Source organism: Sinocyclocheilus anshuiensis, unplaced genomic scaffold (genome assembly GCF_001515605.1).
Source record: "Sinocyclocheilus anshuiensis isolate Anshui unplaced genomic scaffold, SAMN03320099.WGS_v1.1 scaffold565, whole genome shotgun sequence".
NCBI classification, from domain to species: Eukaryota; Metazoa; Chordata; class Actinopteri; order Cypriniformes; family Cyprinidae; genus Sinocyclocheilus; species Sinocyclocheilus anshuiensis.
The window spans coordinates 268208-285273 of NW_015539869.1; the positions used below are offsets into that span (position 1 = coordinate 268208).

General features: G+C 44.7%; 1 protein-coding gene across 1 annotated transcript in view; it reads right to left on the bottom strand.

Moving 5' to 3' along the window:
* The window catches only part of col5a3b (collagen, type V, alpha 3b), a 24279-nt gene that overhangs the window by 1788 nt on the left and 5425 nt on the right, over positions 1-17066 (bottom strand). The window contains exons 6-62 of the mRNA XM_016481485.1: positions 16948-17061; positions 16781-16873; positions 16634-16696; positions 16454-16528; positions 15756-15839; positions 15563-15619; positions 14986-15039; positions 14613-14666; positions 14442-14495; positions 14063-14116; positions 13913-13966; positions 13780-13824; positions 13574-13627; positions 13387-13431; positions 11923-11967; positions 11701-11754; positions 11585-11629; positions 11444-11497; positions 11249-11293; positions 9874-9927; positions 9669-9776; positions 9469-9522; positions 9327-9380; positions 9172-9216; positions 9030-9083; positions 8821-8865; positions 8626-8679; positions 8485-8538; positions 8168-8221; positions 7932-8039; positions 7737-7826; positions 7555-7608; positions 7269-7376; positions 7078-7185; positions 6746-6799; positions 6619-6672; positions 6427-6534; positions 6241-6294; positions 6096-6149; positions 5942-5995; positions 5805-5858; positions 5585-5692; positions 5454-5507; positions 5329-5382; positions 5076-5129; positions 4916-4969; positions 4608-4715; positions 3353-3406; positions 3223-3276; positions 3022-3129; positions 2888-2941; positions 2749-2784; positions 1414-1467; positions 1043-1313; positions 802-914; positions 517-585; positions 60-293 (exon numbers count right to left, since the gene is read on the bottom strand). Of these exons, the coding sequence (XP_016336971.1) occupies positions 60-293; positions 517-585; positions 802-914; positions 1043-1313; positions 1414-1467; positions 2749-2784; positions 2888-2941; positions 3022-3129; positions 3223-3276; positions 3353-3406; positions 4608-4715; positions 4916-4969; positions 5076-5129; positions 5329-5382; positions 5454-5507; positions 5585-5692; positions 5805-5858; positions 5942-5995; positions 6096-6149; positions 6241-6294; positions 6427-6534; positions 6619-6672; positions 6746-6799; positions 7078-7185; positions 7269-7376; positions 7555-7608; positions 7737-7826; positions 7932-8039; positions 8168-8221; positions 8485-8538; positions 8626-8679; positions 8821-8865; positions 9030-9083; positions 9172-9216; positions 9327-9380; positions 9469-9522; positions 9669-9776; positions 9874-9927; positions 11249-11293; positions 11444-11497; positions 11585-11629; positions 11701-11754; positions 11923-11967; positions 13387-13431; positions 13574-13627; positions 13780-13824; positions 13913-13966; positions 14063-14116; positions 14442-14495; positions 14613-14666; positions 14986-15039; positions 15563-15619; positions 15756-15839; positions 16454-16528; positions 16634-16696; positions 16781-16873; positions 16948-17061 (4098 nt within the window). The remainder of the gene's footprint in view (positions 1-59; positions 294-516; positions 586-801; positions 915-1042; positions 1314-1413; positions 1468-2748; positions 2785-2887; positions 2942-3021; positions 3130-3222; positions 3277-3352; positions 3407-4607; positions 4716-4915; positions 4970-5075; positions 5130-5328; positions 5383-5453; positions 5508-5584; positions 5693-5804; positions 5859-5941; positions 5996-6095; positions 6150-6240; positions 6295-6426; positions 6535-6618; positions 6673-6745; positions 6800-7077; positions 7186-7268; positions 7377-7554; positions 7609-7736; positions 7827-7931; positions 8040-8167; positions 8222-8484; positions 8539-8625; positions 8680-8820; positions 8866-9029; positions 9084-9171; positions 9217-9326; positions 9381-9468; positions 9523-9668; positions 9777-9873; positions 9928-11248; positions 11294-11443; positions 11498-11584; positions 11630-11700; positions 11755-11922; positions 11968-13386; positions 13432-13573; positions 13628-13779; positions 13825-13912; positions 13967-14062; positions 14117-14441; positions 14496-14612; positions 14667-14985; positions 15040-15562; positions 15620-15755; positions 15840-16453; positions 16529-16633; positions 16697-16780; positions 16874-16947; positions 17062-17066) is intronic.

Below are 17066 nucleotides of genomic sequence, written 5' to 3' on the forward strand. Positions count from 1 at the left end.
GCCAGGATTCACTGAGTCGGTCCTGTGAACTGAAGGTATGGAGTGAGGTGAGCGTGTACCTGACAGCCATCGAGTGTAGGCTGGATGTAATGTGCGCTCTGCTGCGTCAGCTCCTCTCCGTTGCTGCCTCTGAAGCGCAGCGCATGTCTGTAGCTGAGGGAGGTGCTGTCGAACCAAACGGCTGAGTTCTGACACACGTATGTGAAGCTCTGGTGAGCCGTGGCGCTCAAGAGCTTCAGGAAGCCCAGCTGCACAATGTGAACGGGGTTTCCATCCACATCCACATAAGAGAACTACACAACACAGACAGACAGAGTGTGAATGAGAGCACAGAGGATAAAGACACACAACACAATAACACACACACACACACACACACACACACACACACACAACACAATAACACACACACACACACACACACACACACACACACACAACACAATAACACACACACACACACACACACACACACACACACACAACACAATAACACACACACACACACACACACACCTGTGAGCCCTTCTTAAACTGGCTGAACCAGGTTCCTGGTTTTTCTCTGCTCCATGAAGCCATTTTGACCTGTGCACAGTAAAGGTCATTAACACATTTCTAAACACACACGGCATATATAAAAGGCACATATAAAAGTTTGTCTAATTCAGTATTTCTCAACATTTTTGGCTTCCCCCCATTGTCCACAAAAAATGGACAGCTTTGTTGTGGTTGTGACCTCAATAAATTAAAATGTAAAAAAGTGAATTCATATCCGCGGTCGATGTGATTTGAATCTCTCACCGTCTGTACGCTGCTGTGCGGCTGGAGGCATGTTTCACCTTCTGCTGTAAAGTTACAGAACACTTTAAACGCATCTCTATGACATCCCTGGTTGGGGTCAATCCAGTAAACTCCTGAGGTCAAAGGTCACACAGAGAGAACCGATTCAGAATACACAGGACGATGATGATCCCTCCAGTGTTGCAGACTAAGAAAGCACTGGAACAAGTGTATGTGTGTTGAATGTGCGTTGTGTCCGTACCGTCGGCATACTCGGGGTGGCACATCCACAGCTCTTTGCAGGTGCGGGCAGGACTGTGGAAGGTGCCCAGTGGAGTCCGGAGTCCTTCCACATCCGTCCTCATGGAGGCCAGAGACGCAAACACCTCCTCCATGTCCTTCTCCTCGCGCTGAGCCTCCTCGTCCTGCGTCTGTCCGTCCTCCATCGCTGCTCCATCCACATCCGAATGCCTCCTCCGCTTCCCTCGGCCATCCAGCGCCGGAGGAGCCGCCATTCCCACCGCAGGAAGACCCTGGATGAGGAGATGTTTAGTTCCATCACTCGTTCAGTTAATGCTCCTTCTGCCATTTGTTTTCATCTAATAATGAGTTTATGGGCGACTGGAGACTCACTGGGGGACCAGGGGGTCCAGCAGGACCAGGATCTCCTCTGGGTCCAATAGGGCCCTTAAATAAAGCACATCATTCACACAGACCACATGAGGTATTCAGTATCTGCTGGTGTTTAAGAACTCAGACTGATGGGAACACTTGGGCTGCATTTACACTGCACAGATCAGATCTTTTGACCACATACGATTTTTTGGCCCGCCTGTTTACATTCACTTTGACACGACTGGTATACGATATCTGTGTTTACATTAATTCTCGCCCGTCAGTGATCGCTTTAGCATGCACATGATACTAGGCCCTCAGGTTTTGAATGGCCATGCTATTATAATGATTTATATAATTCACGTCAAGTGGACATCAGCATGGACAACAGCTGTCATGAATGTTTTGCAGCACCAAATCTGACTGAACGGATAAAGACTAGAAAATAAAGGTAATGTTCATTTGTTATTTAATCTACAGCTCGTTAGATGTAGAATTCTGAAGTGAAATAAAGTAGCACTGCAAGATTCTATTTGAATGAATTAGCGAGAGAAAGAGAGAGAAAGAGAGAGAGAGAGAGAGAGAATGTGAGAGTGAGTAGCCTAATAGTGAAGCTTGTTGGTTTAATTACAAAAACAGCTAGGTTATCACCTCATTGCTGAGAGATATAATGTAGGTTTCAGTAGCAAAGCTATTGTATTTATAAAAGTCACGGGGCAGAGGTTGAAAACCAGCTCCTGAATGTTGCGCAATTTCTTACATATAAAGTTTCTGCCTAAATAAAATGCAAGCGCATATACAGCACGCCAGCATTAAAATGCTAACTTTATGGCAAACATGTCAGATATCAGATATGTATCTGATTAAAATCCACATTTGGAAGTGGCCCAGATCGGCTGCGAAAAAATCTGATCTCGTGCAGATTTTTGTGTTTATATGTGTGCAACAAATTCCAGTCTGTGTCAGATGTGAGCAGAAAATCTGATTTTTGTGCCAGTGTAAACGCAGCCTTGGACTTTCCAGACCCTTCACCCTCTCTGGTGTGAAATGAGCTGCCAATCTTCATGTGAACCGCTGAGTTCATTGTGACTTCTGAAGACACCCTCAAGCACTTAACCTGTACATTTCACCTCTCCCTAGCTTGTTTCCTAATCTAGCTTTCTATTAAACCTGGCATTGTGCACTGTGAATACTTGGCTCAGTGACAAATTGCTTATGTTCCTCCTTTCTAAGTCACTGTGAATAAAAGTATCTGCTAAATGCATATACAGGAACACGTTCATGCTAACACATCTCAAGTCAAATGGTCAGCAGGTCATTATGAATTCAAGTAAAAATCAGTGTGTGTTTCACCTGGTTTCCTTTAGATCCTTTCTGTCCCATGGATCCCTGAAACACAGACAGAAGCTGTGAGACCAGAACAAACTCAAACACATCCAGAAGATCACGATGGGTTTGATGTTTGTGAGGATTAAAGTGTCACGAGACTCACAGACAGTCCTGGTAATCCGGGCGGTCCACTGAGTCCTGGAGGTCCGAATGGTCCCTGTCAGCAAAAACACGATTAAATCAGCTTCTTAATATGCGTGTGAATGTGTGTCTATATGAGTGTGTGTGTGTGTTCACCTCGTCTCCTTTGGCTCCCTGCAGCCCCTGGTTTCCCGGCAGTCCTCGATCACCTTTCTCTCCGAACTCACCCGGCGGCCCAATCAAACCGATCAGACCGCCATGACCCTGACACACACACAGATATAATGAAATCATGAGCATGTACTCTATGTGTGTGTGTGTGTGTGTGTGTGTGTGTGTGTGTGTGTGGTGATGTACCTTCTCTCCTTTCTTGCCCGGATCTCCCTTCAGTCCTGCCAGTCCAGCGGGACCCTGCACACATGTAATGAAATCATCAGTCTGACGTCATATTAAAGATCAGTGCATGAGGAGTGTTATTGAGCCTCACCATCGGCCCCGGGGGTCCTGTTTGACCTGGGGGTCCATTCAGCCCTTGTTCTCCCTACAGCAGAGAATGTGATATTCATCTTTATTAAACCAACATTCACAGGCAAGGATCGCAGAACGGACCAAAAGAAAGGTGGGGGGGGGGATTGGTGATTGTTATAAATGACTTGTTTTGTCCAGAGTTTTTGAACAAATCTCTTGAATGAATGATTCAGACATCAAATACATTTTAACAGTCACTAGTCGCCACCTACTGGCACAATGTTACACATACAATCTTTATTTGAAGCGTATCGTTAATTCCAAAAGTTTATTACTCAATTTGATGGTCTATATCTGGACTATAAACTTTTATCCCAATACTTTCGTTATTATTTCATGTTTGGGTAACACTTTATTTTGATAGTCCACTTTAGACATTCTACTAACTATAAGTAACTTTGCAACTACATGTCAACTAGCAGTCATTAGAGTATTAGTAGACTGTCTGCTTAATATCTTCTAACACTTTATTTTGATGGGTCCACAACATACAACACACTGACTATGATAAACTTTGCAAGTATATGTCAACTTATTCTACTAACCCTAAACCTAACCTAACAGTCTACTCTGAGAGTTAGTTGACGTGTAGTTGCAAAGCTACTTATAGTTAGTAGAATGCTTAAAGTGGACTATCAAAATAAAGTGTAACCCATGTTTGCAACACAAAAATGTAACCTACTGTGTAGAGTGTTTGTAAAGCTGTTTCAAACATAAAGCTTACATGATGAGCGGTGCTCTCAAAGGTTTAACAGGCATAACAGAATCATCGTCATGTAGGAATAAGATTGTGTGTGTTTGAGTCCAGATCGAGATCTTTTAATGATTAATAGTGCATACATATGAGCCTATAGCCTATGTATTTTTGTATGCCATATTTGTACAAGACCTCAAAAGTAACCCGGGCCCGCGACCCATGTTCACAGGTATCTAAGAGGAGACCTCAGCTCCAGGCCAGCAGGGGGCGTCAGCCAGTGTCTGATTCAGCTGAGCACACCGCTTCAAATTTCATGCACGGATGAATGAACAATAAGACCTTAAACATGCATTTGGAAAACAGGGTCAATTTCCATTTCATGCGGACACTAAGGATATTAATGGGTGATGAGGCTGTATGTAAACTCGCGAGTCAAGGGCTCATGTTCATTTGTTCAGATGAGTCACATGGGTTTGAGCAGAGAAAAAGCATTAACAATTAGAGGAACGGAGCTCACCGCTGGTCCAGGGATTCCTGGAAGCCCCTGAAGTCCTGCTTTCCCTGGGTTCCCCTGACCGCCCACCGGCCCCTGCTTTCCCATGATGCCTTCGTATCCTGGAGCTCCCTGAACACAGACCCAGAGGCAGCATAATGAATTCGAATGACAACCAACGATTAGTTCACTAGGACATCCTTTCAAATCTCATTCAGGAGTTTGCAGGAACCGAGCTTTCGCTCCTATGATGCTGCACTCATGCCACAACATAACTTATCCAGTGTGACAGAAAATGAATAAAGACTCAGCGAGTCTACTGAATGTCTCACCTTGTCTCCTTTTAGCCCTGGCCGCCCCTCTTTTCCAGGAGGACCCAAGTGACCCTAAACGCAAACCCGGAGAGACAAAAGCACATAGAAGCTCCACACGTACACATACAAAGTTGAATCATGTTGTACCTAACCTGATTCCTCACAAACACACACTCACCCTGCGTCCTGGTCTTCCTGGTGGTCCTGGTTCTCCAGAGGGTCCTGGAGGGCCCTAATCACCAGAGTAATGAGAAGGAGAGGGCCGAAACATGATGAGAGATCATCATCTCAACACCACTGATGTCTCAACTACACCTGCCTCTACACATGCCACAACACTATCACTGCCCTACACAGATCCAGAGCCATCAGGAGCCTCGTACAGAAGAACATGATCTTACATGAATGACATAAACATAAGAGAGACTCACAATTTTGCCTGGATCGCCATTTTCTCCTTTAGATCCAGGACTCCCATCGATTCCCTGAGAGAACAGACGAGATCTTTCACCATCAGCAAGTCACTTAACAAACTGACATCAGTGAAGATACTCACGTTAACACCTGGCTCTCCAGGAGCGCCCATATCTCCAGGAAAACCAATAGGACCCTGTAGAGGGAGATAGACAGAGGATAAGTCAGCTAACACACTAGATAATTACAGAGGTCACACACACACATACTGACCGCATTCCCCTTCGCTCCGTCTTCTCCAGATGCTCCTCTGGCTCCTGGTGAACCTGCAGCTCCGGGTGGTCCTGTGTCTCCTTTCTCACCCTGCTCACCTTTCTCGCCCTGAAAACACACACACACACACACACACACACACAGAGGTGTCAAGTGTTGCTGTGGTAGTAAAGAAAGTGTTGCTGTGGACTAAAGATCAGAGAAGGAGAGATAGACTCACTGCACTGCCAGGAACACCAACAGGTCCAGGATCACCAGACTCTCCATCTTCACCCTGTCAATCATAATCAGATATAACATGATGCATGTGTTTCATCAGATCATGTGATCACCAGCAGGAACATCTGGATGATTTACCTTCTCACCAACTCCACCAGGCTGACCGCGTACTCCAGGACGGCCAGGAGGACCCTGAAAGACAAATACGTTTTAGAAAATGTTTAATAAATAAATGTGAAAAAAAAAACATTTTAGAACTAGTTTAGGAAATGATAGGGGTGAGTGTTTTTACCTGTCCACCAGAGGGTCCCTGAGCTCCTCTGGGCCCAAACTGACCAGGAGGACCCTGAAAACACACAAACACACACCACACACATTGAATTTACATACAGATCAATAAACATGATCATGAATGACAGATGACTTGATGAGCTCACCAGTAGACCAGAGTTCCCGCTCTCTCCTTTCTCTCCTGGAGGACCGGGCATCCCCTACACACACACACACACACACACACACACACACACACATATCTGCATTATATGACGGGCCTCTGTCACACTGACATCTGCAGCTCATGTTTTCTCATCGAAATAGAGGAGATATGGTTGATGATTAGGTACCTGTAGCCCAATGGGGCCCCTGGAGCCCTTGAATCCTCTGGGGCCCTCGTCTCCCTTCTGTCCGTACATGCCCTGCTGTCCTGGAGGACCAGGCTCACCGTCCACACCCTGACACACACACACATTCAATCACACACACACTCTCTTCACACAGCGAAAACATGAAGATGCTGTTGCTCCTCAAACACTCACCGGTGCTCCCGGCTGCCCCTCTGGCCCCTGAGTGCCGACTGGTCCTGGAGGCCCCTGAGAGCAGATTTAAATCATTGGTAACACTGTGACGTGTGAATGTGATGTGTGTTTTATTTCCGTCACTCACTGATTCTCCTTTGTCTCCTTTGCTGCCTTTCTGCCCTGGAGCCCCAGTTTCTCCCTAACAAACACACACACACACAGACACACACAGAGGACTTTAACTATCAAGCAATAAATAAATGTTTTCATTTTCGTTATAAAATTGTGAGAAATGCTATTATTAGGGTGTTTCTAGGGAGTTAATATGCGGTTTCAGAGTGGTTATTAGCACTTTTGTTTTCTGGGTAGTTGCCAGAGTGTTCTGGGTTGTTTTTAGTTGTTGTTTAAGGCAAAAAGTCCTTTATAGTTGACAAACATCATCACTACTATTCACAGATGAACATATGCCCTCATCACCTTGTCTCCATCATCTCCTGAGGGTCCTGGAGGTCCAGCGGCTCCTGGTAATCCCACGGGCCCCTGGTCACCATCCTGTCCTGCGGGTCCGATCAGACCCTTATCTCCCTGAATACACAAACACACAGTTACACACACACTGGTCATTCAATGGTCATTCATTTATCTTCACATGTGGGGGTGTGTCTTACTGGCTCTCCTTTCTCTCCCATTGGTCCAGGGCCACCGATGGTTCCAGGTCGACCAGGCTGACCAATGGCACCAGCCAGTCCAGGGGGGCCCCGTTCACCTGTGGGCCCCTGGGAAGAAACACATATATTTGTGACATAATATGTTAATATACTTTCACATACATATAACAGAGCATGAAAAATCACTTTTCTAGGTCATAATTTCACCTCAAGACCGAAAATAAAACAACATGAAATTATATATACTGGACGTGCTTTTGTGAGATTACTGGAAAAGATTACGCACAGAAGGTCCAGAGGGCCCGATTGGCCCCGCCCCTCCCTTTAATCCAACTGGCCCCTACACAAGAGAACACAGGTCACATGACAACACTGGTCAATCAGAAAGCCCAACAGAGAACATTTAACAACCTAAAGAATCACTGGCAGCAATCCTAAATCAGCTGGATACAGTATTCTATAAATTACCATGGCACCCGGCGCTCCACGACTTCCACGGAAACCTTTCAGACCTGCTGGACCGCTCTTTCCTGAAGTACCTGGACCTCCAGGGTCGCCCTGATGACCAAACACACACATATCATAAGTTAGGTTTAGGGTTATTATAAGGAAGGTAGTTAAAAGTGGAAAGAGCGTTATGATTGGTGCCGATGGTTTTCCCACCTTTGCACCCTCCTTCCCAGCGGCTCCAGGTAAACCTTGCTCTCCAGCAGGTCCTGCGGTGCCCGGGTGTCCTCTCTCTCCCGCCGGTCCAGTTTCTCCTGTATTACCCTGCAACAAAATCACCACCAGTCAGAACAACAGCTGTGGCCTTTAGCTTGAACTAAAAGAGTGCAAAAACTTCAAAGACACTGGATCCACCCAGTCAATAAGACTGATTCCTGAAGCGATGAGCTCACCTGCGGCCCAACGACACCAGCTGGTCCTGGAGGACCCGTCTTGCCTTGGAAACCCTGTCAGGAATCAAATCATCAAACACCAGGTGAACAACAGACCATCAAAACACTACACAAACATAACATCACACAGGCTGAATACTCAGCAAACGGAAGCAAATAAAAACCATGTTTGTATTAACATGTATTGTATGTTTTCATTATTATTTTAGTGCACTGATGATTTTTGCATCACATCAGTATTAAAGGGTTCAATCATTCAGCAATCACATCCATTGTATAGTTTGTACAAGTCTGTGTGTAGATGTTCCCAGACTCACCGGCTCCCCCCGCTGGCCTGGATGACCCGGCAGGCCGTCCTTCCCAGCAGGCCCCTGCACACAGGAACGTGTTGAGAATGACATTACAATATGCTGATATGTGTTGTCTTATTATATGAGGTGAAGACGAGGGTCACTCACATTGGGTCCCTTGGGTCCCACCTCACCTACACGTCCTTGAGGCCCTTGTGGACCCTGCGGTATATGAACATGTGCATTAGTCACAAAAACTAACAACATTAAATCACATGATCAAATTACTTGATTAGTCACAAAATATGTATGAATCTAAAAATCCTCTCTCTAAATGTGTGTGTGTGTGTGATATTCTCTTACTCTCTCTCCTGTGGGCCCTGGGGGGCCGTCATGTCCTGAAGACCCCTAGAACAGAGACAGTTTGGCCCTTTACAGTTATTTCAACAATATGAACACTGTCCATTAGAATACACTCATAATCATAATTAATGACTTCAGCACTGCTGATGTAATACAGCTCATGCATTGTTTGTTTCCGTGTGTGTTGAAGGGCTGATATGACCTCTGACCTTGTCTCCTGATTTCCCAGTGGGTCCTTTTGCACCCCTGCCTCCTCGAGCACCCTGACAACACACATACACACACATTAATGATGTTGGATGTGACTCATGTGGGACGCTGACAATCATCAGTGTGGACAGAGACACTCTCATTGGGTCCCCTCTGACCGGCGGCCCCTGCAGGACCCGGTGGACCCTGAGAAACACATTATACTCACATGAGTGCACATGTATATACTTATGTTTGTGCTTTTAAGTGTCTTTATGACAGTTTGTCTCTTTTGAGTTGTGTAATCAAGCAGTGACCTTCTTCCCTTTTTCTCCTGGAACGCCGACAGGACCTGGAAAACCATCAGCACCCTGAGAGGAAACCACCACAAGACCAGCAGTTATTCTCCCATTCAACTGAAACATTCATCCATTCAACATCTGCTCGTGTTCCTCTCACCTTCAGGCCCTGACGGCCTGGGTAACCTGGCAAACCCGGAACACCCAGCTTTCCCTAAGAGGACAGGGACAGGAGGGATAAAATCAGAAGAAGGAGACAGAAAAGATTGATCACCAGAAAATGTGTGCAAAAAGGTTGTTTGATAAGATAATATATTTTCTACGGAGTATTATTGATGATGTTGTTGCAGACTATTTCACCTTTTCTCCAGCGATGCCTGCGGATCCAGGTTCACCCAAGGGACCACTCTGCCCTTTGGGCCCCTCAGGACCATCCTCACCGCGCATCCCTGAAGCACCCAAGTCTCCCTGACAGATACAGATGGGGTTAACAGTATGTTTTAGTCTGTGGGTGAGTTTGTGTGTTTCATAAGTGTTTGTGTTGTGTGTGTCTGCATGTTATTACAATGTCTCCTTTAGCTCCCATTTCTCCTTTGGCTCCTGGAAAACCATCTTCACCCTGAACACAACACACACATACATGCCAATCAATCAGCGTGATGAAAGGCATGAGTGCTCAATTCACATGCTTCAGAAACCTCTGAAAAACATCTGCACAACTAATCACATCTAGACATGTGATGATGTCATGATGTCTCAAAATGTCTGGAAATATAATATATGAAGATGTGCTGAAGTCTGGAGATGTTATGACATCTGGACCTGTGATTATTCTAGCAGATGTGATGATCTCACAATATTTGAGATATCAGAAGATGTGCTGGTGTCTAGGCATGTTATGTTATCTGGTGATATCTGCAGATGCACTAATGTTAGGGTTCCATGTCTGGAGATGTGATATCTGAAGATCTAATGGTGTCTGAGGATGTTATGATATCTGGACATGTCAATTATTGGAGCTATAATGAGTTCTCATACTGTATGGAAATCTAATGTTATGATATCCGGACATGTGATGACAGTTGGAGATGTCATGATATCTCACAATTATCTGGAAATGTGATATATGAAGATGTGCTGAAGTCTGGGTAGGTTTTGATATCTGTACATGTGTTGATCGTTGGAGATGTGGTGATGTTGTGATGTCTGGAAATATGATAACTGAAGATGTTATGAAATCTGAAGATGTTATGATAGTTGGAGATGTCATGATATCTCACATAGTCTGGAGATGTGATATCTGAAGATGTTTTGAGGTCTGGTGATGTTGTGGCATCTATGTTATGATATTTATTTATGTGATGTTATGTTGTGATTATCCTGATTATGTGATGATGTTGCAGAGGTGATGTCTCACAATATCTGGAGATGTGATATGTGAGGATGCGCTGAGTTCTGATGATGTTATGATATCTGGATATGTGATGATTCTTGGAGATGTGAAGATGTTGGAGATGTTATGATACCTCACAATGTCTGGAAATACGATAACTGACGATGTTATGATATCTTAACTTGTTATGATGTTGGAGATGTTATGATGTCTCGCAGAGTCTGGAGATGTGACATCTGAAGATGTGCTGAAGTTGGGGGTTGTTATGATATCTGGACATGTGCTGATTCTTAAAGATGTGATGATGTTGCAGATGTTATGTCTCATAAATATTTGGATGTGATATCAGAGGATGTGCTGAGGTCCGATGATGTTGGATGTAATGATTCTTGGAGATGTGATGAAGTCTCACAATGCATGGAGACGGAGGTGGTATTTCAAGATGTGCTGGTCTTTGAGGATGTTATGATATCTGGACATGTGGTGATCATTGGAGATATAGTGATGTTTGCAGATGTTAGACTGATCTTGGTTGAGAAGATCTCACCTTCTCTCCTTTACTGCCCTTCAGTCCTCTGAGCCCATCAGCACCCTAAAACACAGACACACACAGTCAATAAAACACACACACACACACACACACACACACACACACACACCCTCACACACACACCCTCACACACACACACACACACACACACACACACACTCTCTCTAGGGTGTGATAGAGAGAGATCAGTACTTTGACTCCTCTGGGTCCAGGATATCCCACAGGCCCCTGAACACCTGCTGTACCCTACCGGAAGCACACACAATAACAATCAATGACATGAACACACGGACACTAATAAGATGACACCACACACTCGTTCGTGCATCTCACCGGCAGGCCTTTCTCTCCAGGCGACCCCTCTCGTCCTGGATGACCCTGTGTGCAGTGGCATCATGAGGAACAGCAGGGGCAGCACAGATCAACAACAGCATGAGTTCAACACTCACCGGTGGGCCGTCGATACCAGGTAAGCCCTTCATCCCCTTCTTCCCCTGAGGACCCTGAGCCAGAGAAAGACACCTGTTAAAGTCTGCTCCACCTGGAGATCTTTCAGACCAGGAACTGTTTGGAGAGGGTTCATCTAGCATATTTTCAGTAAGTTTGTCCCCAAAACCTGCTCACAGGAGTCAGTATTAGTACATAATTTTTAGTAATGGAGAGAGCGGCACCTTTTCTCCTGGTAATCCGATTGCTCCCTGAGGTCCGGGAAAACCCTGCAGAACAGAAGAAAGAGTGTCAGGAGTGTGTGGGCAGTGATGTAGAATCGGTGGGCGGGGCTAAACAGGCAGCGATTTAGAATTGGTGGGCAGGGCTAAACAGGCAGTGATGTACAATCGGTGGGCGGGGCTAAACAGGCAGTGATGTAGAATCGGTGGGCGGGGCTAAACAGGCAGCGATTTAGAAGCAGGTGTTGATCTTCTGCGGAGGCAGCGCTTAACCACACTAGTACATCATAGAGTGGCATATTCCACAACCTGTCAGATTGGCTTCAATATAAGCTGTTTTTAGACTAACGAGAAAGTTTTGAGTTCTGAAACTTACATAATGTTTTTATAGTACAATGACCTCTATGTCAAAAGATCAAGGGAATTTTGATTTCTCAGTTCATGACCCCTTCATGTGGCTCCAAAGTCACTCCTGCTGGTACGGTTAAGAATACGGCATAATCAGGAGACCTTCAACCTCATTCAGTAGCTGACTGAATGATGTAGTTATATAGTTCATATTATAGACAACTTCCTGGATTGATTAGGGCTGGGCGATGTACTGAACTTTTACAATACACTGTATACACTCAATGATTTAGCTGGTAATAGAACATTATGAATATAACGGTTTACTAATGACTGTTTGATGATTATTTAAATATACAAAAAAAGTATTAAAAATACTTAAAATCCTAACCGATTGTGAAATCTGGTTGCAGCACACACATAAGGAGAATCTTTCCAGATTATCTTCCCTCAAATCTTAAACATGCACACACTACAAGATTTGAAAATCGTGGTGCATCACACACTGCAAGATCTTATTAAGATTATCATGCCAGAGGGAGCGCCTCACGTGATCTGATATTTCAGTGATGTTTACATATGCTAGCTAGCATGCTAGCAGCTTTCTGCACTCACCCGGTACATTCAAAACTGAGGCAATTTCACCCCAGCGCTTCTCTTTCTCCTTACGTTTGTCGTACGTTTTCGACACATTATACAGACAGTCGTACAAAACGTCAAGAAGCAGTTTCCTCTGTCTCCAACAGACCCGTACAGCAGCTGTTTTGTGGTCGCGCATTGGCTATTGTGAAAGTACTGACGTAATCATATAGCTGTCAATCATCATCCCGATTTAAACCCTAAATATCAAACATGTTTGATATTAATCGGGGTGGCCCCGATTTGTGTGCGAACATATCGGGAAGTGCAACGTTCGATCTGTGAACGCCTCACATTACCAGATAATCTGCGCCGAACAGATTTTAGTAATGCCTCCGATTGTCGGGAGGGGAAAATCGGGGCTAAATTGGGCTAAAAATCCTGTAGTGTGAGCCAGGCTTTACAGGATATTTTTATAGTACAATGACCTCTTATGTGCCTCATGACCCATTCAAGACATCTCAGATCAGCAGAACTCACCATGTTTCCCTTTGAACCCTGAACTCCATCAACCCCACGAATACCCTGGCAAACACACACACACACACACACACACACATGATCCATATGACGCTTTGATGTGACCTGTAGTCTGAGGAGGTCAGTCATATCATATGAACACAATAATGAGACCCAAACACACAGAATGAGGAGTTTATCCACTCACCTGCTGTCCTGGAGGACCAAGAAGACCCCTCTGACCCGTCAACCCTGCCAGACCCTAACACACACACACACACACACACACACACACACACATCACTGAGGAATATCTGTTAACACACAATCAGTCCCTGACACACACGTCAGTGGATCAATGAAGATGATGAGCAATACGTCATACTACGAGCGACTACAGGAGTGAACACATACAGGCTCTCCTGGCTGACCTCTCGGCCCCGGCTGACCCTCTGAACCCTGGGAAGCAAACAAACATTCACTCTCAACCTGATCAAAGACAGACAGACAGAAGTTACAGAAGAATATAGAAGAAATGCTCACTGACTTTTTCTCCAGGGCCTCCTGGAGGACCGACTGGCCCCTTCTTCCCTTGATCTCCCTGCACACACACACACACACACACACACACACAGATAAATGTTTCTGATCTGAGGTTCACACTGAGGTTAATGAGTGTTAATGGAGAGTGTGTTACCCGGTGACCCTTGTTTCCAGGCAGACCCGGTAACCCATCAAACCCTCTGTCACCCTGAAAACAGCACACACAGAGCTCTTCATTTGTGTTGGACTAGAACTTCATGTTCCAATCACAGCATTTTACAAGTCTTCAGCAGAGAAACATTCGACTACTGCATGTATGAAATATCAATGAATACACACAGCAGACATATGAAACCAGACCCATGAGATTATATATTGTGCATCCTCTCATCTTCATCGACACATTCATCTCTGACACGTCCTGTTGTACTGATGGAGGTTCATTATGAGGGACAGCGTGTGATTGGTCAGATCATCGTATTCATGATCAAACTGAGATCAGATTCATTTCAAGAGCCAACAGTATAACTTACTTTAGTTCCAGTCTCTCCTGGTTCACCTCTGGCTCCGTCGATCCCTCCACGACCCTGAACACACACACACACACACACACACACACACACACACACACACACACACACAGGTGTGTTTCAGGTGTTCACACAGGTATCTGATGGTGTCTGTTGTGTTTAGTTGAAACTCACCCTCTTGCCTAGTTTTCCATTGAGTCCCGGAGCCCCCAGAAGCCCACGAGGACCCTAAAGACACACAATAATAATCAGAAATGTTTCTTGAGCAGCAAATCAGCATATTAGAATGATTTCTGAAGATCATGAGACACTGAAGACTGGAGGAATGATGCTGAAAATACAGCTGCGCATCACAGGAATAAATTACAGTTTAACACATACTCACATAGAAAACAGATATTTTACATTGTAATAATATTTTTACTGTAGTTTTGATCAAATAAATGCTGCCTTGGTGACTTCTTTCATTAAAAATCTTAATTATCCCACACTTCTGACTGGTATGCATGTGTATATGAGATGATCAGATGAGTGTCTCCTCTCGTACCGGAGGTCCTGTGAACCCATGATCACCCTTCAGACCCCGCGGGCCCGGAGATCCCTGACAAACACAAACACAAACACAAACACACACCAGTTCATATATAATCATTTATAACCAATAAACACATTAAACTGAAAGTGAACTCTCAGTCTGATGATTGGAGCTCAATCTGTTGCTCCTCTGTTGATTTGGTTTTTATTTTTGTTCCTTTGTTTTGTATAACTATCCAGATGAAGGTAAAGCTAAACGATGAAGCCTAAGACATGCAGCTCTTCCTCCAGAGATTCACTGATTAACACAGAGCACAAACACACAGGAGCACTAGAGGGCGCCACACACACGCTTACTCGTCTCGATGGAGTCCGTCCATAGACTTCTGCTGTTTTCATACACAGCCAGTTATAAATACTATAACTCTAACACTAAACCTTCTGCATTTTTACAATGTTTTGTCAGGTTTATGTCACTTCTAGGTACAAAATTGTCCCCAAAATACACACACACACACACTGTATGAAATACTAACATTTGTTCATTGTAATGTTGAAATAACAGGTTCTGCCGGTTGAAACGCACTCACCAGAGGTCCGGGGCGTCCGGTGAGTCCTAACGGTCCCGGCGGGCCTTTCAGAGAGAGCTGAGACACAAACATCAGCACTGAAGTGATGCAAACCTCATGTGTTGTCATAAATGGACTGTGTGTTAAAATCCTTATTTTATGCCCCTAAAATCATCTTCAGGACAGTGAGAGCAGAGTTAGAGTAGAGTCTGACCTTAGTGTGCTGCAGGATGGCTTGAGCTTGAGCTTCTTGAGCGGATATGACAGGACCGTGACGAGCGTCACCGCCAGACTGAAACTAACACACACACACACACAATACACAATCAATAATCATACACTAGTGTTCAAAAGTTTGGGGTCAATTAGACTTTTTCAAGTCTCTTCTCCTCTCCAAGGCAGCATTAATTTGATCAAAAGTGCAGTAAAAAAATCTGAAATATTTTTACAGTTTCGAACAGCTGTTTTCTATGTGAATATCTGTTAAACTGTCATTTATTTCTGTGATCAAATCTGTATTTTCAGCATCATTACTCCAGTCTTCAGTGTCACATGATCTTCAGAAATCATTCTAATATACTGATTTGCTGCTCAAGAAACATTTCTGATTATTATCAATGTTGAAAACAGTTGTGCTGCACAATATTTTTGTGGAAACTGTGATGCTGTTTATTTTTCAGGATTCACAGATGAATAGAAAGTTCAAAAGAAGAGTATTTATTTGGAATATAAATCTTTTGTAACATTATAAATGTATTTACTGTCACTTTTTATCAATTTAATGCATCCTTGCTGAATAAAAGTATTAACTTCTTTCAAAAACAGTTCTTTCTGACCCAAAACTTTTGAACGGTCAGCAAACATCAAAACAAACGTCTCTGTAAGTTCGTGTGTATATTGATTAACACACACCGGTAACATCAGCAAGTTCCCTGGAGGTCCAGGAATCCCATCAGCCCCTGCAAGTCCTTGTCGGCCCTCTGGGCCCTAATGAGAAAGAGAGAGACAGATGAGTGTGTAATATCAGTCTTGAGCCTGACGATCATGACGAGTGTGTGTGTGTGTGTGTGTGTGTGTGTGTGTGTGTCTCACCAGGCCTCCTGGATCTCCGATCGGCCCCGGGGATCCCATAGGGCCGTGTTCACCTGGTGGCCCCTGTGTGAAACAGCAGAAACACACGTTTGTCTCTGACACACACACATAAACACAGAGAGTCACAGAGTTGTCATGAGAGGTTACCTCAGCACCAGGCAGGCCTGGGGGTCCCATGAACAGCGTCCCCTCTCCCAGCAGCGCCGGCTCGCCCTTCTGCCCCTTCTCTGGACCGAGAGCCTGCGAGAAGACCACAGATGCGTGAGACACACCAGCAGGAGACACTCAGACAGAGACAGACAGCTGAGACACACCTGACCGCTGAAGAACTGCTCCTGTCTCTCCGCAGGACGATACTCATAGTCCTCATACTCCTGATACTCAGTGTACTCCTTAAAATACTCCGTCTCGTTCTCAGCGTCCTCGTACTCCA